Source organism: Podarcis tiliguerta (genome assembly GCF_965153285.1).
Source record: "Podarcis tiliguerta genome assembly, chromosome: 8".
Taxonomy (NCBI): Eukaryota; Metazoa; Chordata; class Lepidosauria; order Squamata; family Lacertidae; genus Podarcis; species Podarcis tiliguerta.
In genome coordinates, this window is record NC_139541.1 from 7,588,972 (window position 1) to 7,613,640 (window position 24,669).

At 45.9% G+C, this 24,669-nt stretch overlaps 1 protein-coding gene across 1 annotated transcript in view; it reads left to right on the forward strand.

The window, feature by feature from the left end:
- Positions 1 to 24,669, forward strand: part of LOC310683657 (maestro heat-like repeat family member 5) — a 61,320-nt gene that overhangs the window by 16,478 nt on the left and 20,173 nt on the right. The window contains exons 3-20 of the mRNA XM_083453912.1: positions 1,629 to 1,797; positions 2,137 to 2,278; positions 2,357 to 2,475; positions 2,589 to 2,738; positions 3,135 to 3,277; positions 3,431 to 3,545; positions 3,649 to 3,785; positions 3,976 to 4,095; positions 4,229 to 4,343; positions 4,604 to 4,738; positions 4,892 to 5,056; positions 5,350 to 5,508; positions 5,603 to 5,707; positions 5,813 to 5,918; positions 6,176 to 6,238; positions 6,347 to 6,529; positions 6,619 to 6,787; positions 8,797 to 8,945. Coding sequence (XP_083310038.1) covers positions 1,629 to 1,797; positions 2,137 to 2,278; positions 2,357 to 2,475; positions 2,589 to 2,738; positions 3,135 to 3,277; positions 3,431 to 3,545; positions 3,649 to 3,785; positions 3,976 to 4,095; positions 4,229 to 4,343; positions 4,604 to 4,738; positions 4,892 to 5,056; positions 5,350 to 5,508; positions 5,603 to 5,707; positions 5,813 to 5,918; positions 6,176 to 6,238; positions 6,347 to 6,529; positions 6,619 to 6,632 — 2,140 coding nt within the window. The 3' untranslated portion in view covers positions 6,633 to 6,787; positions 8,797 to 8,945. The remainder of the gene's footprint in view (positions 1 to 1,628; positions 1,798 to 2,136; positions 2,279 to 2,356; positions 2,476 to 2,588; positions 2,739 to 3,134; positions 3,278 to 3,430; positions 3,546 to 3,648; positions 3,786 to 3,975; positions 4,096 to 4,228; positions 4,344 to 4,603; positions 4,739 to 4,891; positions 5,057 to 5,349; positions 5,509 to 5,602; positions 5,708 to 5,812; positions 5,919 to 6,175; positions 6,239 to 6,346; positions 6,530 to 6,618; positions 6,788 to 8,796; positions 8,946 to 24,669) is intronic.

A 24,669-nucleotide genomic window follows, 5' to 3' on the forward strand; every position in this document is an offset into this window, starting at 1 on the left:
GGCTTGCCGATCGAAAGGTCAGCGGTTCAAATCCCCGTGGCAGGGTGCGCTCCCATTGCTAGGTCCCAGCGCCTGCCAACCTAGCAGTTCGAAAGCACCCCCGGGGGCAAGTAGATAAATAGGGACCGCTTACTAGCGGGGAGGTAAACGGCGTTCCGTGTGCGGCTCTGGCTCGCCAGATGCAGCTTGTCACGCTGGCCACGTGACCCGGAAGTGTCTCCGGACAACGCTGGCCCCCGGCCTCTTGAGTGAGATGGGCGCACAACCCTAGAGTCTGTCAAGACTGGCCCGTACGGGCAGGGGTACCTTTACCTTTACCTTAATCCAGGTGTGGTCAATAGACCACTCATGAGAATGGAGGTTTCCTGGATTATTTGCTTCATCAGCCTTGGGATGGAAGTAGGTTGAAATTTTGGCCTGTTTTTTTCTTTGGGGGAGTTGTTACAGGTTGTAAAGGTAAAATCCCCAGTTCTTTGCAACATTGTCTTGTAAGTACCATCTTGGGGCTATTTTATCCAACCCACAACTTTATGGGCTTTTCAAGGTAGGTGGTTCAAAGTTGATTTAAGTAGCTTTAAAAGGGAGGGGAGGTTTAAAAGTCCACCCGACAGCTCCCGGAGTCTTTTACTGATAAAAGTTGGCAGATATTTTCATAGGTTGAGCCTTTTTATCAGGGTAATTTGATCATTAGAGCTCCTACTCACGCAGCAGAGACTCAGTTGAGACTTGACCTGGCGCCATCTTCCCCGGAAGCTCATATAATAATAAGTGCTGGAGATGCAAGATACAAAAAGGAACCTTCTACCATATGTGGTGGACATGCCCCGAAATTGGGAAATTTTGGAGCATGATCCATGAAGAAATAAAGAAAATATTAAGAATATCATATAGTAGAAGGCCAGAGGCATTCCTTTTAGAAATTTTAAATGACTATATTCCAAAAGACAAAACTAAATTTTTCTTATGCGCAATGTCTGCAGCAAGAATCCTGGTGGCTAAGTACTGGAAAGGGAATCAGTTACCCACTAGGAGAGAGTGGCTATGTAAGCTTTCAGAATACTTAGAATTAGCCAAATTGACAGACATAATAAGACAAAAACCAAAAAGTGAAGTAAAAAAAAGAATGGGAGTGCCTAAATTAATACCTCAAAAGTCAAGGTTCGAGGACAGAAATCTGGCTGAGTCTGGAATAACCTTGTGAAGTGAAAGGATATGAAAGAGGGATTTATATCTAGATGTTAGGATAGAGGTGATAAAGAAAACAGGAAAACAGGAAGACACAATGAGAGATAAAGGAGGTGCTGTGGGATTGGTAAGAGTCAGTGTCTTGTTGTTGTTGTTTTAGTGTTTATAATAGTAACTTGTAAGATATGGATTAGGGTTTTTTTTTTTGTTTTTTGTTGTTGCTTTCTTTAGTTTTCGAATGTTGATTTTTGTGTGTTGTGTATTGTTATTTTTAGATATCTTTCGTGTTGTTGTTGTTGTGTGGAAAATACTAATAAAATTTATTTAAAACAAAACAAAACAAAAAACCCCGGTCCATTTCTATGGTGGTGGTGCTTGGGGTCTTTGAAGGATGGGAGGCAATAAAATCATTTCACAAAAGTGCTACTCCTCTCTCCCCTCAGCATCCCAACCACAGCTTCCATGGATGCGGCTGATCTTCTTCCTGAAAGCGACAGCAGGGACCGGCTGAAGAATAGACTTACGGAAGTCGTCGCAACGATGAAGAGTGGAAAGAACCGAAGGAAGGCGCTCCAAGATCTTTCCACCTTCCTGCAGAAGATCCAGGAATCTGTGAGTTTCTGAAGGGAAGAATTGCAATCATGCAGGGCTGTCAAGGCCTTCAGGCTGCTGCTTCTAGGCCCACCCTGCAAGGTCCCCAAGGGACAATCAGGCATCCCAGCACATACTCAATTTCGAGAACAGAGCTGGGCCATAGTGAGTAAAATGGCTGAGAAAAGAAGAAAAAAGCAAACATTAGGAAAAGAGGGGTGGGAAGTCAAAAAGAAATGGGTTTTTTCTGCATAGGATGCTAAATGTTTTGGAATGTTTGGAAGATTTAATTAAAATGTTATAGGAAAAATGGCGATGAGTTGCTTCTCTAATCAGTCCCTTCTCTGGGTTTCTTCTCAGCCATCGATAGCGGTTTCTGCATCCTCCTTTGGCCAACTGGTGGCGATTTCCTGCCTTTGTGCATTGGATCCGGACCCGGAGAGCAGGCAGTGGGCAGCAGAGGCTCTCTGCCATCTTCTGCCCATCCTGCGGCGCAACGAAGGTAAGACTAGAAGAATGTATCCCAGCATGGGGTGGGGGTGAGCAAGACCCAAACTAACCCTTTGGCTTTCCTTTGCAGAGATGCTGCCACGAACGTCATGGAACCAAACGCTTATCACCAGAGCTGAGAAGGTCCTCAGATCCACCGGAGGACCGGTTCCTGAATTGTTCGTGAATAATTGTTACACGCTTGCCAGGGTAAGTCGCTGTCTCTCAAGCCATATGTTCTGGGTTCTGCAGAGGCAGCACCTGGGCTTTCTGCTCCCCAGCCCTGCCCTGTGGGCATCTCTGACCTTCCTCTCTTGCTTCAGGTCTTTGGCGCCTTTCTCCCTGCGGAGCAGCTTTTGGAGGCCATGTGCTTCCTGGCCAGAGACCTGGTTATCGAGAGCAGCTTCAACCCACTGGATATCTCCCACTTACTGCAAGAATTCATCAAGCAGTTTGGCGGCACAAAAGTGGAGGTAAGGCATCTGCAAAGGTAGGAGAGAAGAAGATTCTCTGCTTTGGTGTAGGGGAGGCAACCTCATGCCATTGGGTGGCCAGGACACATGTTAGCTGAGAGGGGCCTGGCAATGTCAGGACAAGAACCTCAGCCAAGGGTCCTGAGAAACATGGATTCAGGGATGGGGAATCCTCCTCCTTCTGAGAGTAGACTGGCAAGCTTCTTCTCTTGGCCCACAATGGCTAGCAGAACTGGCGCCCTGGAGCTGCCTGGGTCCAATACTCCCAAGGACCCTGAGTGGTACCTTGGTGGCACAGGTCAAGGGTCCCTCTTTCAATGAGGGATGGAGGGATCCGCCTGCAGACAGCCCCGCTTCCTTGCACTCTCCAAGCAACCCTCTCCTTTTCTCCGACAGGTGAAGGTGCTGCTGGAGGCCTTCTATAAGATCAGCCAGGGGCCTACAGTTCAAGGCAGAAGGATGGCCGTCTTCGCTTTGTCCATCTTGTCGCACCACCACCTGGCGACAGTGGTTGAATATCTCCTCCAGTTTCCTTTCAGGTATGGAGCCCTCCAGGTTCTACTGGGCTAAGGGGGAGGTTGGCAAGCTGCAGGGCTTGCTCAGAAAGCCCTTGCTGCCATTTCCTCTCTCTGGAGCATGGCAGCAAGCAGAAGACTTGAATCTGACCATTGCTCTTGTTTTTGCATTCACAGAGACTGCGAGAGAGTGTGGAAGGAGGTTTTAGCATCGGCCGACCCAGAACAATTGATCCATCTAACGGCCGAGCAGCTTTACGGAAGCCCCTTGGCGGAATCTGCCACCGAAGTGGTAAGGACCTGCCACCTGCTTTCTGGCTTCCTTCTTCCCAGGGTAATATCTAGGGATTCCTGTATTCTGCAGAGAAAGTGACTTTCACCTCTCTCTCTTCCAGCAACATCTAACCAGCCTGTTGCACGCCATCCTCAGGATGGAGGACTACAAGGCAGCTGTGCGCCAGAACTTCCCACAGCTGCTCATCGCTCTCCTGGGGATGGTTATGAACTTCCACTATGACCAGGAATTCCTTGGGTGAGTAGTGTGTTGCAAAGGGACCAATGGAGTCCTTTCCCCTTCAACCTCGGGGGGGGGGGGTCCTGTCCAGCTTGGTTTTGCAAGGGAGGCTGTCCTTCAGGCGGCTGCTAGGGAGGGAAAGATGGGGAAGGAATTTGAGTGTGTGGCAATGGCCCTCCTGGTAAAACTGGCCTTGTTTTTGTTGCAGAGGGGCTAAGGAACTTCTGCACCTCCTTCTTGGTACCACTGGAGAGCAAGTGGAGGCGGCCATTGTCGACCAACTTTTCTGCCGGGAGACTTTCAGCCAAGGGTTGTCTGCCATGGTGAGGTAAGAGGAAGAGCGCGGTGACCTTCCCCAGTGGTCTGGCAAACGGAGCTGAAGGCACGGGATCGGACTGTGCCCCTGTTTGCTTCCTGCGGTGTCTTTCCCTTCCTTACCCAGATCTGTTTCTCCATTTCAGAGCTGTCGGAAAGCGATGCTGGTGGATCCCTCCCATGGTGGAAAGCATCATCGCTGCTCTCGAGGACCAGGATTTTGCCGGGATGCCACAAGTCGCGGCAGCTATCTACATCGAGGTGAGGGGGACTGACGCGGGAGGAAATGGGTGCAGCAAGGAGGCCCTGGCTTGGTTTCTGCCGAGTGTTGGGCTACTTTGAGCCTAAGGCCTGTTTTAGTGCTCCTCAGAGTAGACCCATTGGATTTGATGTACATGACAAACTTTGGTACATTCACTTCAGTGGGTTTGCTCTGTGCAGAATTGCAAATGGTGGGTAAAAGGAGAACCTGCCTCAGCCTCTCATCCCTGAAGAGTTTCTTTCTCTTTGGGCCTCTTTAGCTGCTCAGCTGCCGTCTGGAGGTCTATCCCTGTGAAGATACACTGGAGCAGCTCCTCAACTGGCTGGCACACGACCACCTGCAAGTCCGGAAGCTCAGCGTCAGAGGGATATCCCTGCTTCTGGACTCTGACATGGCAAGTGATGCTCAGAGGGAGGGAGGGAGGGGGGGGTACAGATCTCGATTCTAATCATGGCCCAGCACTCTTTTGCTGGCACAATACTGAAGGGCCTGCGCTAAAAGGCGTGAGGCCTTTCAGACCTTTGAAAAGATTCTCTCTTTTGTGTAGGACCCTTCGCTTCTACGGCTGTTGCTGCTGGATTCCCTCCCTTCTGCAGAAGCTGATGTCCTCCCAGAGTTGATAGAGCTAGTAGACCAAGCCTACCATTCCAGGGAGCTGGGAGAGGAAGACCTGAAGATGCTGGCGGCAACCTACTGCGGTCTGGCTGCCCATGTGAGTACGAAGGAAAACATGACATCACACCCGGTGGAGGGGGAATGCTTTGGAAGAGGAAGGGTGGGGTTTAGACTGGCATGCAGCAGAGATGTTCTGGCTTCAGGAGGGTGTTCCTCTGGAGCACCTTCTCTTGGAAGCCTGCCTGGAAAACGCAGGGGGAGAGTCACCCCTGCCCCCAGTCTCCCCCAGGAGGAGGATAGGGGGCTGAGCAGCCTCAAAACACCCCAGTGGGCAGGAGAAAGGAAAACGATCTGATGAGAAATACAACCTCTGATATTTTCTGCCTACAGGAGGAAGCCTCCGTCCGGGAATCAGCCATCGAACATCTGGGGCTGCTTCGGGGCTGGATGAGAGACCAAAGGCTTCCAATAACATCAACAGAAGAAGAAGCCATTCACGAACTGGTTGTGGTCCTCATTCACCTCGAAGACGAGGACGAGGTGGCCAAGGTGAGGGCCAAAGAGGTGGAGGGAGGGATTGTTCTCAGGAGCTTACGAGACCATGTACCGCAATTTGTAACCCTCTTCTCTTCTTGTGTTGCAGGCCGCAAGGAGGGCTCTTTCTCATCTAGCCCCACAAGTGAAGTGGTGGGCTCGTTCCAACAAATTTAGCCTCCACTTTGCTCTCCACCAGGCTGCCAAGCATCTGGTAAGGTCCCTCTGCTTTGCCCAGGCATGTCTCTGGGAGTGCAAGGCTCTTCTGCCGTGCTCTCAAGCCTCTCTGATGCCGATTCTCCTTTGTCTTTGCCCACAGAGCAAGACCTTCAGCAAGGACATCCTTCGGAGTGCTGCCTTGACATGTACGAAGCCATCCGCCAACAGGCTGCCATCAGTCTCCAGGGTGGCAGCTCTGCTTCTGGGTAAGTCAAGCAACGTCCTTCCCTGCTAGGGATGGACAGAAACGTCTTGTTAACGATGGCAGGGAGGATGGACATGTCCCCAGGCCACCTGCTAGGTAGGCCTCCATCTGTGCCCAGATCTTGCTCTGAGTGCTCCGTGAGGGTGGAGGCCTCTAGACGGAGCAGAGCATACCTGTCCTCCTGCCAAGCTGCCTCTGTCTCCCCTTGCTTTGCACCGAGATGACGTCCCTTTTCCTGCCCTCTATCTCTTTCTCTAGGTCATCTGGCTTTCCGGGATGCCAGTTTCATCCACAATCAAGACATGGCATCCTATGGAACATGTGAGTGAGACGTACGGAGGGCAGGGAGGGATGCTTCTGCTGAGAAAGGTCTTCAGGGGAAGGCAAATTCCCAGATGTATGTTCAGACCTTTCTCCCTTGCCACTCAGGGCTGGAAGAGATGCAGCAGCACGAGGAAGAAGGGCTCAGGCAGACAGGGAGGAGCTGCCTGAACATCATGCAGCAGGCCTATAAACATCGGAAGAAAGGCAGGGTCCAGCGCTTTTTGAGGAGGCTGCTCTACTGCGTTCACAGGGAACCTTACCCGCAGGACTTCCTGAGCTGCATGCCAGGTGAGTGAGGCATCTGGTGGGCTATTGGGACATCTGGTGGGTTGTTTGGATGGGGCGTTTCTCAACGAGCCCCTTTCTTCTCCTGACAGAACATCCGGAGTAGCGCCAGGCCAAGTCAACGTAACATCACAGTTATGCTGCAGAGATACCATCTTCTGCTCTCCGCGGGATCCAGTCTGGACCAGCGCCAGGAACATCAACGCCATCAGGATGGACCAAGAGGAGTGGTGCTGCCCTCACGACCTTCCGTACACAGCGGTAGGAAACCTTTTCGTTGTTGTTGTGTTACAAAATCTAAATCAACGAAACACATTTAACAACCATTTAAAACAACCCCACCTTCTTGAAGAAGGCTGATATATTAGATTTAGAAGGTTGGAATACAAGGTTTGGATGGCATGCCTACCTAACATACAACAAAGTGGCAGTGCATAAGGACTTTTAAAATCACATAGTGATAAAATCTCAATAATTTCATTATACAAGGTCTGGGATAAGTACTACAGACTATTAAAGCCCAAAATACCCTGGTGGGTATCCCCAGTGGAGATGATAACGGTAAAAAAGACAAACATGGGCACAAATTGGACAACTTACCAACAATTAATAAAGGTAGAACAGGGCCAATTAAAAATCAAATTGTATGAAGAAATTAAACAGTATTGTAACGGCTGGATTCAATATCACCAAATAGTGCATATATTTAATCAGGATAAGAAAATTGGTTTTGGAGAAAAGAAGTCATTCTTACAAAAGGAATTAGTACAAACTAATAAAAAGACCCTATCTAGGATGTATGATCTACTTTTGGAATGGGAACTCAAGGATGAGATGCTAAAGGATGTTATGATAAAGTGGGCACAGGATTTTGGCCACAACATAATGTTAGCTGTGGAAATTTGACATCAAGTTGACAGCATGTTATACAATAAGGGAGAATGTAATGAAAATGATCTACCGATGGTACCTAACCCCTGCCCCAAGGAATCGGCAAAAATCTATAAGCAAAAAACCAATGTGTGCTGGAGAGGTAACACCGAGATAGGAACAATGTACCATATATGGTGGGGTGTAAGGAGATAAAAAGCTTTTGGAACAAAGTTCATGAAGAAATCATTAAGATTTTTTAAAAAAACCATTCAATAAGAAACCAGAAGCGTATGTTGCAAACCTATAAGGAATACCTGTTACCCATTCAAAATATGCTCAAGAATCGACAGATGCGGCAATGGTTATCATTTATAAGGGCCTGTAATTTTGGCAACTTGTCCTCAGTAGTGTTGTTGAGGTCATGAAACTTCACTCTGCATTTGCCTTCCGGGACTATTTTACAAAAACCTCCTGATTTGGCGAGGAGATAGTCAAGAGCAAGTCTATTAGCTGCTGCTATCTGGTTCAAATCCTCAATCTCAGACTGCAACTGTCGGAGGATATGTGTAGTGGCATTGATGGTTTTCTCCAACCTGCATGTTAGGGCAAATAGTGCTTCACGATTTTGTTCAGCCACAACTCCCGGATGTATGCCGATGGTGAGGATGCTAACGAAGCCTCCACCAACAGCACCCACAGACCGGGCCAGGAAAATCTCATCACTGCACTGTTCCCCTTGGACTTCTCTCCTTTTTCTGTTTCTAAGAGAGGGTAGAGGAGGAAAAGCCTCCACAGGGAAAGTAAAGGCACCTATTCCCACACACTGATAATTACCAGGGTGGTAATTAGTGGCTAGTCCATTATACAAGAACCAAAGATTGGGGTCCTTGATCAGCCAGCCAGAACAGATGGATCCCTGTCCGGTGAAGTTGACTGTATATTGGCGAAAGTATGGATACAGATCTGAGGATGTGGTGTTGCTTTGGTAAGAGGCGTTGAAGGAACCCCACAACCAAAACTTAGCAGTGCACTGTGTGTAATTTCCCAGCCAACCTTTATGTTGGTGGTGCTGGACATGCAGCCAATCTTTCCATTTGGCATTCCATGATCCAGAGGCATAACAACAAAAGCACAAGCCCTGGGTGGTTCTGGAGAACCGGAAATATCGGTAGGAGGTATCATTCATTTCAGAAGGAGGTGTCACGAAAAGGCCACTTTGATTATACAGTAGGCCTGCCAAGACAATGTCAGGGTCCCTGGTTAGTCCTGGGATGAGGGACATGTCAGCTACCTTTCTAGGGTGTTCATAATAAAGGGTGACATTTTCTCCATATATTTGAAACATCTGCTTAGCATTCTTTACAAAAACATTTTCTTTTGTCATTGGTCTCCTCAAGGTCAAGATGCACATCAGGGTTAACATCAACTTCATCATGATCAAGGAACTCCAGGGGTTCAAGGAGCCCAAGGATATCAACAATTCCTCATGGGTAGTAAAAGAAGATAAGAAGGAGAACAGTTGTTATTACTGTAAGAAGAACTGGAGGTAACCAAGACCAGAGCATACCTGGAGAGTGAGCCAACCCTCCGTTCAGCCGCACCCAGTAGAGCCTCCTAGTGGTTCCCAGGTTCTGGTCGAACTGGAGTGGTCAATTCACACTGTATACACCCTGCTATTGCTACTCAAAAAGGGTTTGTGGGGGGGCGGAGGAAAGAAGGGAGGAAAGAAGGCTACTGTGACCAGTATGGTGGGAGGAAGTGCACCTTGGGTTGGTGGGTGAGAGAACCTGACTACAGTTCTTTTAGGTTCCCCTGGGCATTTACCTCCTATGATAGGTTGGTCTTGGCTGAAACCCTTCTAAGGGTATATGGGTATATGCCACAGCTGCCATGGTAATGCTTGTACCCAAACGGGTATGTACCAATCATGAAAATACAAGGGGATATGACGTACTGGGCCCTGCTTGGGGTTGTTTTGGGCACATAGGAGACGCGTTCTGGACACGGCCTCAGCCAGCTGAGATAGCCTGGCGTTATAGAATTGCCTGCCTAGGCCTTCTCGCAACGCTGCGGCTGCATAATGAGTGGACTCGTGGTACCGCTTCACCACTTCTCTGCCTAGGGTTTCTGGGACAAAAACTCGCTGATCTGGCAATATGAACCATCCTTTATGGGGAGGTAAACTGGTTCTTCCTTCCTGATGGGCCCATTTTGCTTCTCTCTCTGTATAAATGGGCTTCATTTCCTGCATATTAATAACTGTCGACAAAAGGGAGGCTATCATAGAGTCTGGTGGAGGTTCCTCCAGGGCTAATTTCCTTGCTGCCTTGTCTGCCAAATGATTGCCCTTTGCCGTTTTGGTGGACTCCCGGCTGTGGGCCCGGCAGTGCAGTACAACAATTTTCTCGGGTGCCCATACAGCTTCCAAGAGATTTTCTAATTGTGGGTCGTATTTGAGAGCTTTGCCCTTTGTACCAATGAGTCCGTTCTCCTTCCATAGGGCTTCATGGGCATGCAGGGTTAAGAAGGCAAACTTCCTCGGGTGAGTAATCTGAATTATCCTTATCATTCTTTCTTTGTCGCTTATCATCACTTTATATAACACCCCTACTATCCCTTTCTTCGTCATTTGTCTTTAGTTCAGCACCATATCTATTTTCATCGTTTCATCTGCTCTTTCCATTTTTATTAAATCATAAAGTCCTTGCACTTTCAGCCAATATTGTTTTCCTATAAAAACTTTTTTTTTGTAATTAAATTCCCTTCTTCATCAAACATATCTTTTAATTTATAAAATCCCTGATCTTCTAATTTCTTCCACCAGCTAGGCTCCCTTTGACCCTCCTGCATATATTTTAACGGCATCCACCTGGAGTATGTTGGCATCCATTTTGTATTCCAGTTCTTCCAGATTCCTAACGCAGTTTTCCTTGGTCCTATTGTCTTCTTAAAAGCCGTGTTAATATCTCTATTAAATAGCCTTTCTCTTCCTATTCTTTCATTTATTTCATTCTCTAGTCTTATCCATTTAATCCCTTCCTTATATCCAATATCTATTAGATTTTTCAATTGGAACGTTTCATAGTAAAATTCTAAGTTCAGTATTGCCCATCCCATCTCTTCTTGAGATGAATAATTTACTATGTCTGGGGTTCTAACTCTTTTACTTCCAAAAATCCAATTTTAAAATACCTTATTCCATGTTTTGAACCATATTTTCCTAATGGGTAGTGTAATTACTTGAAATAAATATAATAATTTCGGTACCAGAAACATTTTAACTGCTCTAACCCTACCTAGAATAAATAAATTCTTATTATTCCATGGTTTTATATCCTTCTTGATCTTTCTCCACGCTTCTTTGTAATTTACATCTGGAATCCTAGCACTATTTTTAATAATATTTACCCCAAGTATTCAATTTTTTTCCTATTGATATCCATCTTTGTCATTTTTGCAATTTCCTTCTTCTCCTCTTTCTTTACATCCCCAAATAAAATTTCAGACTTCTCCAAATTTACTCCCCGACTCCTCTTTAAAGTCCTTCAGGATTATCATAAGTTCTCTTACACCCTCTAAGGGGTTTGTAAATAATAATAGGATAGCAGCTGCATACATGTTTAACTTAATTTCTTCCTTTCCTTCCTTATATCCTTTTATCCTTACTGAGTTTCGTATTCTGTCTGCCAAGTACTCCATACCCAATACAAATAGTAGTGGTGAGAGTGAACATCCTTGTTTAACTCCTCTTTGTATATTGACTTGATCTGAAACCCCCTCGTTCACTCTGACCACAGCCTTCCCTTCTCTATACAATCCCCGGATTGCTTCGACAGAGTTCTCTCCTAATCCTACCTCCTGCATAATATTCCATAAGAACTTATGTCTAATTGTGTTGAAGGCCTTATACACATCCAATTTTAAGACCACCGATTTTCCTTTTACCCTGCTTGTTAATAAATGTATTTATTAAAACAATAAAAAATAAAAAATAAAAAATAAAAAATAAAAAATGTATTTATTAAATGTATTTATTAAAACACATTTCTTATATGATGGCCTATGTATCTTCCCTTAACAAATCCATATTGATCTTCCTTAATTATTTTAGGTAGTACCTTTTCCAGTCGCCTTGCCAGGATCTTTGTAAATATCTTATAGTCTTGATTTAATAAGCTAATTGGTCTGTATGACCCCACCTCTGTAGGGTCCTTTTGTAGTTTTTCTATCACTACTATTTCCACTAGTTTCCAAGTATCTGGGGCTTTTCCCCCTTCTAAGATATTATTAAATACTTTTTTCAGTTTTGAGCCCAGGATATCAATTGTTTCTTTATAAAAGTCTGCCGTAATTCCATCTAATCCTGGGGATTTCTTACTTTTAAATGATTTAACTACATTCTCTATTTCTTCCAGAGAAATTTCCTCCTTCAGTCTTAATCTATCACTTTCTTCGATTTTAAACCCTAAACTTTCCCTACTTATATTTTTATTTTCTTCTTTATATAAAGATTGATAGAATTCTGCAAATTCTTTCCTTATTTTTCTAGAGCTTTGTGTAAGTATTTTCCTTCTGGTCTTAATGGCCTTCACCCTCTGTTTATCCCTTCTTTTCTTTAAATAGTTTGCCAGTCTCTTATATGATCCTATTGAGGTTCTCTGAAAATAATTTTGGATCATATTATCTCTCTTCCAGCTATATCCAGCTCATCCAGTTCCTGTTTTAACTTTCTTAACTGCTCCTGTCTTCTCCTTAGAAGTTTAACCTGTTGCTGTTGTTGCAAGGTTTCAATCTCTTTAATTTTTTATTGTCTCCCCAAGTACCAATCCTTCTTAATCGCAATCTCTTTCAGTATACAATGTCCTCTTATAACAGCTTTGAAAGCGTCCCATACTACCGGGATCTCGGCTGAACTATTGTTTTCTTTAAAATACCAACCAATTGGTTTTCTAATATATTCCCTGTCAATCTCTTTTGCCATTATTAGGTTATTGTACCGCCATCTCCTACTTTTTCCACCCTCTTCCAGTCCCAGCTCCACAAATAGTGGAGTATGGTCTGAAATCCATATTCCCATAGTCTTTGCTGTTCTAACCCTGATTTCATTCCATTCTTTAATTAGCTTGTAGTCAATATAAGAGAAAGTCTTATGTCTTTAAATCTACCATCATTATCTTTTTTCTGGCTCAGAACCTCCGGCTTAAGATTTGCATTACATAGTATAGCGACCCCTCTAGCCTTGTTCGTCGCTTTCGATTCTGCTATTAGGCCCCATTGCTGAGAGCATAACAAAGGTCTATTGTTTGCTTTGGCTCTATGAGTCTCCTGAAGGCATAGTATATGCACTTTCATTTTCTTTGCCAATATCAGTACCCTGTAGCATTTGGTGTTTGAGGCCAGCCTGTTAACATTTAAAGATAAAACCTTTAAAGATCTATCCATTATCCCAGCTACTGTTCATTTTTTGAATCCCTCTGTGTACATATATTATATTTTCAATTCTGGCCCATTCAACTCCCCCCTGAGACTGAGGGATCTCCATGATCCCTGTCTCATGGTATCTTGGAGAACCACACTCCTCTCCCTTCGCTCTTGGAAAGTTTATATCAGAAATAGCAACATATATATATTTACAAAAGACCATTTTAGATGTCTCTAGTATATATTATTTCTTGCTGTTTCCTTCCCCTCTTGACTTCCATCTTCTTTTATTCTCTTCTCTCTGCACTGGAGATTCTGGAGATTCTTCACTCGACTCTCCCTGTTGGTCTACCTGTAATTCTTCCGAACACGAGAGTTCTTGCTCAGTTTGTCCTTGTAGTCCAACTCCTAAATCAGCTAGCATTTTTTTGCTTCACCAGGGTTCTTAGCAGAATATTTCCTGCTGTCTTTAAAAACCAACAGTGTAGCAGGGTAGGCCCAGGTAAAGAGGATTTTATGATTGTAGAGAGCTTGTGCAAACCGCTGCATACGTTTCCTGTCTTGAAGCGTTTCCTGAGAAACGTCTTGTCTCACTATGACCTTTTGCTGTTTAAACTGCAGGTCTGCTTTCTGCCGGAGTGATTTATAAATTTTATCTCTTAACTTCTCTCTCGTGAATGCCATAATTACGACCCTGGGAAGTCCAGAGCCTCCTTGTGGTATGAACACCCGGTGCACTCTCTCAATTTCATTCTGCTCAATTTCTATTCCTTGTTCTTTGAGCCATTCTAACATCTCCTTTTCCAGGTCCTTATTCTCAATATCTTCAAAAATACCAGAGAATTTTAAGTTCCTTCTGCGCTGTCTATCGTTCATTTGTGAAATCCCTTTTGTCAGAGATTCTATTTTGTTTACGTTTGCATCAGCTAACTCTTTTGCATACTCTGCTATTTTTTTAAATTTTTCTACTGTAGCAGTCATTCTTCTCATCTCTCCTTTCAAGTCTTGCATATCAGCGCGAACATTTGCTTCCGAACGCTGAATTATTTCACCCAGCTCCTTCAAAGACTTGGCCATCTTGTTAAGTCCTTCTCAAGTCTTTCCCAAATAAATAGATAAACCACCATTTTAAACACTAACTCACCCCAATCCAGGACTTGGAGCTAAGCCCAGTTTTCGGTGAGTTATCTCAGCTATCAGTTTGAAGAGAGTTATTTGTTTTTCAGGCTTTTAATTAGTAAAGTTCCAAGAGCGAGACGGGTGTGCGTCTACCCACGCTGACGCATGCGCAGTTCTGCTTGCACCTGGCTTTAGAGCTACTACAATTGGTGGTAAATTTCAATTCTGCCCCTTTAGGCGTGAAGGATATTTGAGCTTGAATTTTAGATAGGAAATCACGTCCCAAAAGGGGAATGGGACATTTTGGTACATAAAAAAACTGATGAGTGAGGGACCTCCCTCCAATCTGGCATTCTTGGGGTTGCAGAAAGGGTTTTAGGGTTTTATTGCCATCTCAGACTGGTTTGAACAGGTCTTGTTCCACTTGTTCCAAGTGGGTTGGAAGTGGCCCAGACAGGTTGGAGCAGGTCCAGACCACTTGGAGCAGGTGCAACCTGCTTGGACCTGCTCCAACCTGGAGCAACTTGGAGCAACTTGGAGCAGGTGCAACCTGCTTGGACCTGCTCTAACCTATCTGGGCCAGTTCCAACCCACTTAGAACTTCTCAAACTGGCCTAGACCTGTTCAAACCAGCCAAGACCAGTTCAAACTGGCTTGTACCGGCACAAACCGACCTAGACCGGTTCAAACTGGCCTAGACCGGTTCGAACCGGCTTGGACCTGTTTCAACCAACCTGGGCGGTTCAAACCAGTCTAGACCTGTTCCAACCAGTCTGAGCCAGTTCAAACCAGTCTGGGCCAGTTCAAACTGGTCTGGGCAAGTTGGAACCCACCTGGACTTTTCCCAACTGGTTTCAGCTGGTTCAAACTGTCTTGGACCGGTTCCAACCGGTCTGAACCACTTCCAACAGGTTTTGGATCTGTACCACCTGGCTTGGACCGGTTCAAACCAGCCTAGACCTGTTCAAACCAGTCTGAGCTGGCAATAAAACCCTAAAACCCTTTCTGCAACCCCAAGAGTGCCAGATTGGAGGGAGGACCCTCACTCATCAGTTTCTTTATGTACTAGAATGTCCAATTTCCCTTTTGGGACATGATTTCCTATCTAAAATTCAAGCTCAAATAGCCTTCACACCTAAAGGGGCAGAATTGAAATTACCACCAATTGTAGTAGCTCTAAAGCCAGGTGCAAGCAGAACTGCGCATGCATCGGCGTGGGTAGACGCACACCCATCTCACTCTTGGAACTGTTCAAACCAATCTGAGCCAGTTCCAAGCAGTCTGGGCCAATTCAAACTGGTCTTGGGAACTTGGAATCTGCCTTGACTTTTTCAAACTGCTTTGGGCCTGTTCCTACTGGCTTGGACTGGATCCAACCAGTATGAACGGGTCCCAGCAGGTCTGGGCTGCTTCCAAGTGGCACAGAGCTGTTCCAACCGGCCTAGACCTCTTCAGCCTGGACCTGTTCAAACTGGTTTGGACCAGCACCAACTGGCCTGGACCGGTTCAAACTGGCCTAGACCAATTCCAACCGGCTTGGAGCGGTTCAAAGCAGCCTAGACCAGTACAAACCTGCCTTGACCGGTTCAAACTGGCTTGGATCAGCACAAACCTGCCTAGACTGGTTCATACTGGCCTAGACTGGTTCCAACCGGCTTGGACCTGTTTCAACCGACTTGGACCGGTTCAAACCAGTCTAGACCTGTTCCAAGCAGTCTGAGCCAGTTCCAACCCATCTGGGCCAGTTCAAACTGGTCTGGGCATGTTGGAACCCGCATGGACTTTTCCCAACTGGTTTCAGCTGGTTCAAACTGTCTTGGACCGGTTCCAACCGGTCTGAACTGGTTCCAACAGAATTGATGGTAACAGGGCACCGGGGCACTGAATGTGGACCTTTCAGTACCGCATTTCCAAATCAGGCGACTGCATTTTGATCGGGAACAAAGGGAAGCGAATCTCTGAGAATCTGTTGAGAAGCACTTTACAAGGAACATAGCGATGCAGGGGGAGTGTTCAACATCTTGTAATTCAAGCACTCCACTAGCCTGTATGATAGCAAATTTCAAAAGGGCTTTCTCAGGGGACTATGGTGTCAAACTGACTGAGAACGCATTGTGAGCTGAATTGGCCAAGCCAGGTTGCGTGGCGATTTCCTGCCTCCCACCAGTAGGAATAAAGACACATGACACCGTTATTTGAAGGTTAATGGGCTAAAATAGCCCGCAACTTTATTGGTTACAGGGGATGAGCGGTATTGGCTTAGGCATTGGTCCTAGCCGACTATCCAGCTTCGGCCTGCTTACTTGAAAATCCGGAAGGGTTAACACCAGCAGGGGGAGCCCTGCTGATGCACATCAACTAGGCACGCCCCCGGGGTCACCGCTTGGGGGCGTGCCTTGGGCCCTGGCCTCCATAGGATTCGGACGGGGCCACACCCCTCAGAATCCTTTACCGGACCAGCCTTCAATATCCGGGGGAGGTGATGGCGCTCCCCCCATACATCTACATAACAATACCTATACCAATGCCTAACCGCCACTCGAGCAAAGCTCACCGCCAATACCCTCAGACCTGCAACCAATCCCTAATCCCCGCAGATATGTCAGCCAACCAAACATCGTTTCCCGCATTGGAAAGATGCACGCCATCCTTGCGGTAGATGGTCACCTTGCTGAACTGGATGTTGGCTTTTACAGGCACAAACCGGCCTAGGCCGGTTCAAACTGGCCTAGACAGGTTCCAACCAGCTTGGACCTGTTTCAACCAACTTGGACCGGTTCAAACCAGCCTAGACAAGTTCCAACCAGTCTGAGCCAGTTCCAATTGGTCTGGGCATGTTGGAACCTGCCTGGACTTTTCTCCAACTAGTTTGAGCTGGTTCAAACTGGCTTGGACTGGTTTTAACCGGCTTGAACCTGTTGCACTCAGCTTTGACCGGTTCAAACCAGCCTAGACCTGTTCCAACCACTTCAAACCGGTCTGGGGAAGTTGGAATCCGCCTGGACTTTTTCAAACTGGTTTGGGCTGGTTCCTACCGGCTTGTAGCGGATCCAACCGGTATGACCTGGTTCCAACAGGTCTGGGCTGGTTCCAAGTGACACAAACCTGTTCCAACCGGCTTGGCCCTGTTCCAACCAATCTGGGCCAGTTCATACCAGTCTGGGCAAGTCGGAACCCGCCTGGAATTTTTCAACTCCTTTGGTCTGGTTCCAACCGTTTTGGATCGGATCTAACCATTATCAACTGTTTCCAACAGGTCTGGCCTGGTTCCAAGAGACTCCTGTTCCAACTGACCTTGACCTGTTCCAAGCAGTCTGGGCCAGTTCAAACTTTGGAGCGGCACAAACTGGCCTCGACCAGTTGTATCCATTTCTTAACCCAACAAAGAGCTGCGGCTTCAAAGTAAATCTTCAAATCTGGCAGGGAGAATCCCCCTCTTTCTTTTGAGTCCGTTAGTAGTTTATACTTAATTCTGGGTTTCCCCCCCTGCCAGATAAATCTAGATAAAATTTTCTGCCATTCTTTAAAACATTTCACATTCTCAATAATTGGGAGGACTTGAAACAAAAACATCATCTTTGGTAATACATCCATCTTAACCACAGAAATCCGACCAATTAATGACAATTTTAAATTTGACCAAATCTCCAGATCTCTCTTGATTTCATTCCATAATTTCTCATAATTATCTTTGTATAAGTTCAAAATTTTCACTAACAAATTAACCCCCATATATTAAACTTTTTTCACAAAGACTAGGCCTGTCTTTTTTTGTAATAATTTTCTTTCCTCATTGTCCAGACTTTTCTCTAATACTTTGGTTTTGCTCTCATTTAACTTAAATCCTGCTACCTGTCTGAACTCCTGTATCATCTCCAGTGCTTTTACTGCACAGGAGTCTGGATATTGAAGCGTCAACACCAAGTCATCAGCAAAGGCTTTTAATTTATATTGTTAGCATCCTACTACTATACCTTTAATTTGTTCTTCTGTCCTTATCATACTTAACAAGACCTCAAGGACCGAGATAAAAAGCAGAGGGGAAAGTGGGCACCCTTGCCTGGTTCCCTTCTCAATTCTAATTTCCTCCTATACCACATTATTTTCTATAATTTTAACTTTTTGTTCATGATAAATCACATTGATACCATTTAAGAATTCCCGACCCACCCCAATACTTTCTAAATTTTGTGTCATAAAATTCCAAGATATATTGTCAAAGGCCTTCTCCTCATCAATGAACATTAACATTGCTTTACAGATTTTTTTGCTTCCATTTTTTCCATAATATCTACTATATTCCTGATATTATCTTTGATATGTCTTCCAGGCAGAAAACCTGTCTGGTTCTCATGTATATATTCTGACAAGACCTTCTTAAGCCTGTTGGCCAATATATTGGCAAAGATTTTGTAATCCACATTAAGTAGGGAAATCGGTCTATAATTTTTGACGTTCGATCTATCTTGATCTTGTTTTGCAATCAGAGTAATATAGGCTTCCTTCCAGGTTTCGGGTGCTTTGTCCCCTTCCTATAATCTTATTGCAAACTTCTAACAATGGCTGGATAAGCCAATCTTTCAATGTCTTATAGTATTTTGCTGATAAACCATCTGGCCCCGGGGCCTTGCCAAGTTGCATTAAATTTATTGTGCTTTCCACCTCCTGTCTTGTGATTAGACCATTTAGTAGGATCCTTTTACCTTTGGGAATCTTCTGCAAACCATTAGTTCTGATTAATTGCTCAATTTTAGCTTTATCTTCTTTACCCTTTTTATACAGTTGTTTATAATATTTCTGAAAGCATCTTCTTATGTCCACAGGGTTCTCTACAGACTTTCCTTCCGATACCATATTTGTAATAGTACTTGTAAAATTGCCTGCAACTTTATTGGTTACAGGTGATGAGCGGTATTGGCTTAGGCATTGGTCCTATCTGACTATCTGGCTTTGGCCTGCTTGCTTGAAGATCCGGAAGGGTTGACACCAGCAGGGGGAGCCCTGCTGATGCACATCAACTTGGCACGCCCCCGGGGTCATCACTCGGGGGCGTGCCTTGGGCCCTGGCCTCCATAGGCTTCGGATGGGGCCACAGCCCCCAGAATCCTTTACTAGACTAGCCTTCAATATCCGGGGGAGGTGATGGCGCTCCCCCCCATACATCTACATAACAATATCCATATCAGTGCCTAACTGCCACTCGAGCAAAGCTCACCGCCAATACCCTCAGACCTGCAACCAATCCCTAATCCCCGCAGATATGTCAGCCAACCAAACATTGTTTCCCGCATCGGAAAGATGCACGCCATCCTCGAGGTATAGGATCACCTTGCTGAACTGGATATTGGGGTGGTCAATAACCCGCCCCCCCCCAGCGCTGCCACTCTACGAGCCACTGAGCGTTCCAGGTTCTTTCTGGATTTGTTCATCGCAAAACAGTCTAGACCTGTTCCTGTGTAAGCTAGTTCCAATCACTTTGGGCTAGTTCAAACTAGTCTGGGCAAGTTAGAACCCGCCTGGACCTTTTCTAACTGGTTTGGGCTGGTTCCTACTGGCTTGGACCAGATTCAGCTGGTATGAACTGGTTACTACAGGTCTGGGCTGCTTCCAAGTGACACAGAACTGTTCGAAGCGGCCTCAAACTGTTCAAACTGGCTCGAATGGGCACAAACTGGCCTAGACCAGTTCAAACTGGCTTGGACCGCCACAAACCAGCCTAGACCTGTTCCAAGCAGTCTGAGTTAGTTCAAACCAGTCTGGGCAGTCCAGTTCAAAATGGTCTGGGCAAGTTGGAACCTGCCAGAACCTTTTCCAACTGGTTTGGGCTGGTTCCAACTGACTTGGACCGGACCCAACTGGTATGAACTGCTTCTAACTGGCCTGGACCTGTTCTAACCAGCTTGGACCAGTTTCAAATGACCGGGACCAGCTCCAACTGGCCTGGACCTGCTCCAACCTGTCGGGGCCAGTTCCAACCCACTTGGAACTTTTCAAACCAGCCTAGACCAGTACAAACCTGCCTTGACCGGTTCAAACCTGTCTGAGCAAGTTCCAACCAGTCTGGGCCATTTCAAACTGGTCTGGGCAAGTTGGAACCCGCATGGACTTTTTCCATCTGATTTGAGCTGGTTCAATCCCTCTTGGACCTTCTCAAACTGACCTAGACCTGTTCAAACCAGCTTGGAACTGCTCAAACCGGCCTAGACCGGTTCAAACAGGCCTAGACCAGTTGAAACCAGCTTGGACCGGCACAAATCGGATTTGATTGGTTCAAACCAGCCTAGACCGGTTGCAACCAGTCTGAGCTAGTTCCAACCAGTCTGGGCCAGTTCAAACTTGTCTGGGCAAGTTGCAACCCACCAGAACCTTTTTCCAATTGGTTTGGGCTGGTTTGAACCAGCTTGGACTGGATCCAACTAGTATGAACTAGTTCTAACCGGTCTGGGCTGGTTCCAAGCAACATAGACCTGTTCCGTCTGGCCTGGACCTGTTCTAACCAGCTTGGGCCAGTTTCAAACCACCTGCACCTGCTCCAACTGGCCGGGACCTGCTCCAACCTGTCTGGGCCGGTTCCAATCCACTTGGACCTGTTCAAACCAGCTTAGACCGGCTCAACCCAGCCTAGACTTGTTCAAACTGGCTTGGACCAGTTCCAACCAGCCTGGACCTGTTCTAACCAGCTTGGGCCAGTTTCAAACCACCTGCACCTGCTCCAACTGGCCGGGACCTGCTCCAACCTGTCTGGGCCGGTTCCAATCCACTTGGACCTGTTCAAACCAGCTTAGACCGGCTCAACCCAGCCTAGACTTGTTCAAACTGGCTTGGACTGGTTCCAACCAGCCTGGACCTGTTCCAACTAGCTTGGGCCAGTTTCAAATGACCTGCACCTGCTCCAACTGGCCGGGACCTGCTCCAACCTGTTTGAGCCAGTTCCAACCCACTTGGAACTGTTCAAACTGGCTTGGGCCGGTTCAACCCGACCTAGACCTGTTCAACCCGGCCAAGACCAGTTCACACTGGCTTGAAATGGCACAAACTGGCCTAGACCAGTTCAAACTGGCCTAGACTGTTCCAACTGACTTGGACCTGTTTCAAGCGACTTGGACCGTTTCAGTTCAAAGTGGCCTAGACCGGTTGAAACTGGCGAAGACTGGTTCAAACTGGCCTCGACCTGTTGCAACCAGTCTGAGCTAGTTCCAACCAGTCTCGGCCAGTTCAAACTTGTCTGGGCAAGTTGCAACCCACCAAGCTTGCACTGATCCAAGCCAGTTTGAACCAGTCGTGGCTGGTTTGAAGCGGTCTAGGCCTCTTTCCCCCTTCATGGATCACTGCCTTGCCGTGGCGAAGGGGCTTGAATAACTCAGAGAAGCTATGAACTATGTACCCAAGATGGACAGGTCATAGTGGAGAGTTTTGACCAAATGTGATCCACCTGGAGGAGGAACCGGCAAGCCATTCCAGTATCCCTGCCAAGAAAACTCCATGGACAAAGAGAACAGGCATATAAAAGTTATGACGCTGGAAGATGAGCCCCTCAGGTCGGAAGGCGTCCAACATGCTATAGGGGAAGAGCGGAGGACAAGCACAAGTAGATTCAGAGCTGATGAAGTGGCTGGGCCAAAGCCGAAAGGACGCTCAGTTGCGGATATGCCTGGAAGTGAAAGGAAAGTCCAATGCTGTAAAGAAAAATATTGCATAGGAACCTGGAATGTAAGAACCATGAACCTTGGTAAGTTGGATGTGGTCAAAAATGAGATGGCAAGAATAAATATTGACATCCTGGGCATCAGTGAAATAAAATGGACGGGAATGGGCGAATTCAGTTCAGATGACCATCATATCTACTACTCGGGCAAGAATCCCGTAAAAGAAATAGAGTGGCCCTCATAGTCAACAAATGGAAAAACTCCTACCAGGCCCCTTGCGGCTACCAGCCGAAGCCCATAGGAAAGTTCAAATGAAAACCTAGAGGGTGGGTGGGAAACCGCAGCTGCTGAAAGAAAAGAAAGGGGCAAGCACGGGCTGCCCTAACCTTAAATGCCCCCAATAAGCCCGCCCCCGCCACCAGCCGATTGGCTGGCGCTGTGAATGATGAATACTAATGAATACTTAAAATACTTAAAATTTTTTTTTGAAAAAAATAGTCTTCCGTCGGTTAAGTTGTCGAGGGCTGATTTCTTCTCCTGTGATAAAAAGCCTTCTGTTTCGACCGCCAAACCTTTCAGGGGAGCATTTGCAACCGTTGGGCACCATTTTTGAGTGAATTGCTGAAAGTAAGATTTTTTTTGAAATTCTGACCCCGGGGCTTAGGGATTTTTTTTTAAAAAAAAATCTGCCGGGTTAAGTTGCCGAGGGCTGATTTCTTGTCCTGTGTTAAAAAGCCTTCTGTTTCGACGGCCAAACCTTTCAGGGGAGCATTTGCAACCGTTGGGCACCATTTTTGAGTGAATTCCCAACAGTCAGATTTTTTTCTGAAATTGTCACCCCGGGGCTTGGGATTTTTTCAAAGAAATATTTTTCTGCCGCTTAAGTTGTGGAGGTCTGATTTCTTGTCCCGTGACAAAAAGCCTTCTGTTTCGACCACCAAACCTTTCAGGGGAGCATTTGCAACCGTTGGGCACCATTTTTGAGTGAATTCCCGCATGTCAGATTTTTTCTGAAATTGTGACCCCGGGGCTTGGGATTTTTTCAAAAAAATATTTTTCCGCCGGTTAAGTTGTGGAGGTCTGATTTCTTGTCCCGTGATAAAAAGCCTTCTGTTTCGACCACCAAACCTTTCAGGGGAGCATTTGCAACCGATGGGCACCATTTTTGAGTGAATTCCCAAAGCTCAGATTTTTTCTGAAATTGTGACCCCGGGGCTTAGGGATTTTTTTTAAAAAAAAAATCTGCCGGTAAAGTTGTCGATGGCTGATTTCTTGTCCTGTGATAAAAAGCCTTCTGTTTCGACCGCCAAACCTGTCAAGGGAGCATTTACACCCGTTGGGCACCATTTTTGAGTGAATTCCCGAAAGTCAGATTTTTTCTGAAATTGTTACCCCGGGGCTTAGGGATTTTTTCAAAAAATATTTTTCTGCCGATTAAGTTGTGGAGGTCTGATTTCTTGTCCTGTGATAAAAAGCCTTCTGTTTCGACCGCCAAACCTTTCAGGGGAGCATTTGCAACCGTTGGGCACCATTTTTGAGTGAATTCCCAACAGTCAGATTTTTTTCTGAAATTGTGACCCCGGGGCTTGGAATTTTTCAAAGAAATATTTTTCTGCCGCTTAAGTAGTGGAGGTCTGATTTCTTGTCCCCTGACAAAAAGCCTTCTGTTTCGACCACCAAACCTTTCAGGGGAGCATTTGCAACCGTTGGGCACCATTTTTGAGTGAATTCCCAAAGCTCAGATTTTTTCTGAAATTGTGACCCCGGGGCTTAGGGATTTTTTCGAAAAAATATTTTTCTGCCGGTTAAGTTGTGGAGGTCTGATTTCTTGTCCCGTGATAAAAAGCCTTCTGTTTCGACCACCAAACCTTTCAGGGGAGCATTTGCAACCGTTGGGCACCATTTTTGAGTGAATTCCCAAAAGTCAGTTTTTTTCTGAAATTGTGACCCCGGGGCTTGGGATTTTTTCAAAAAAATATTTTTCTGCCGGTTAAGCTGTGGAGGTCTGATTTCTTGTCCCTTGATATAAAGCCTTCTGTTTCGACCGCCACACCTTTCAGGGGAGCATTTGCAACCGTTGGGCACCATTTTTGAGTGAATTCCCGAAAGTCAGATTTTTTCTGAAATTGTGACCCCGGGGCTTGGGATTTTTTCAAAAAAATATTTTTCTGCCGGTTAAGTTGTGGAGGTCTGATTTCTTGTCCTGTGATAATAAGCCTTCTGTTTCGACCGCCAAACCTTTCAGGGGAGCATTTGCAACCGTTGGGCACTATTTTTGAGTCAATTCCCAAAAGTCAGATTTTTTCTGAAATTGTGACCCCGGGGCTTGGGATTTTTTTAAAAAAATATATTCTGCCGGTTAAGTTGTGGAGGTCTGATTTCTTGTCCCGTGATAAAAAGCCTTCTGTTTCGACCACCAAACCTTTCAGGGGAGCTTTTGCAACCATTGGGCAACATTTTTGAGTGAATTCCCGAAAGTCAGATTTTTTCTGTAATTGTGACCCCGGGGCTTAGGGATTTTTACGAAAAAATATTTTTCTGCCGGTTAAGTTGTGGAGGTCTGATTTCTTGTCCTGTGATAATAAGCCTTCTGTTTCGACCGCCAAACCTTTCAGGGGAGCATTTGCAACCGTTGGGCACTATTTTTGAGTCAATTCCCAAAAGTCAGATTTTTTCTGAAATTGTGACCCCGGAGCTTGGGATTTTTTCCAAAAAAAAAATTCTGCCGGTTAAGTTGTGGAGGTCTGATTTCTTGTCCCGTGGTAAAAAACCTTCTGTTTCGACCACCAAACCTTTCAGGGGAGCATTTGCAACCATTGGGCACCATTTTTGAGTCAATTCCCGAAAGTCAGATTGTTTCTAAAATTGTGACCCCGGGGCTTCGGATTTTTTCGAAAAAATATTTTTCTGCCGGTTAAGTTGTGGAGGTCTGATTTCTTGTCCCGTGATAAAAAGCCTTCTGTTTCGACCACCAAACCATTCAGGGGAGCATTTGCAACCTTTGGGCACCATTTTTGAGTGAATTCCCGAAAGTCAGATTTTTTCTGAAATTGTGACCCCGGGGCTTGGGATTTTTTCAAAAAA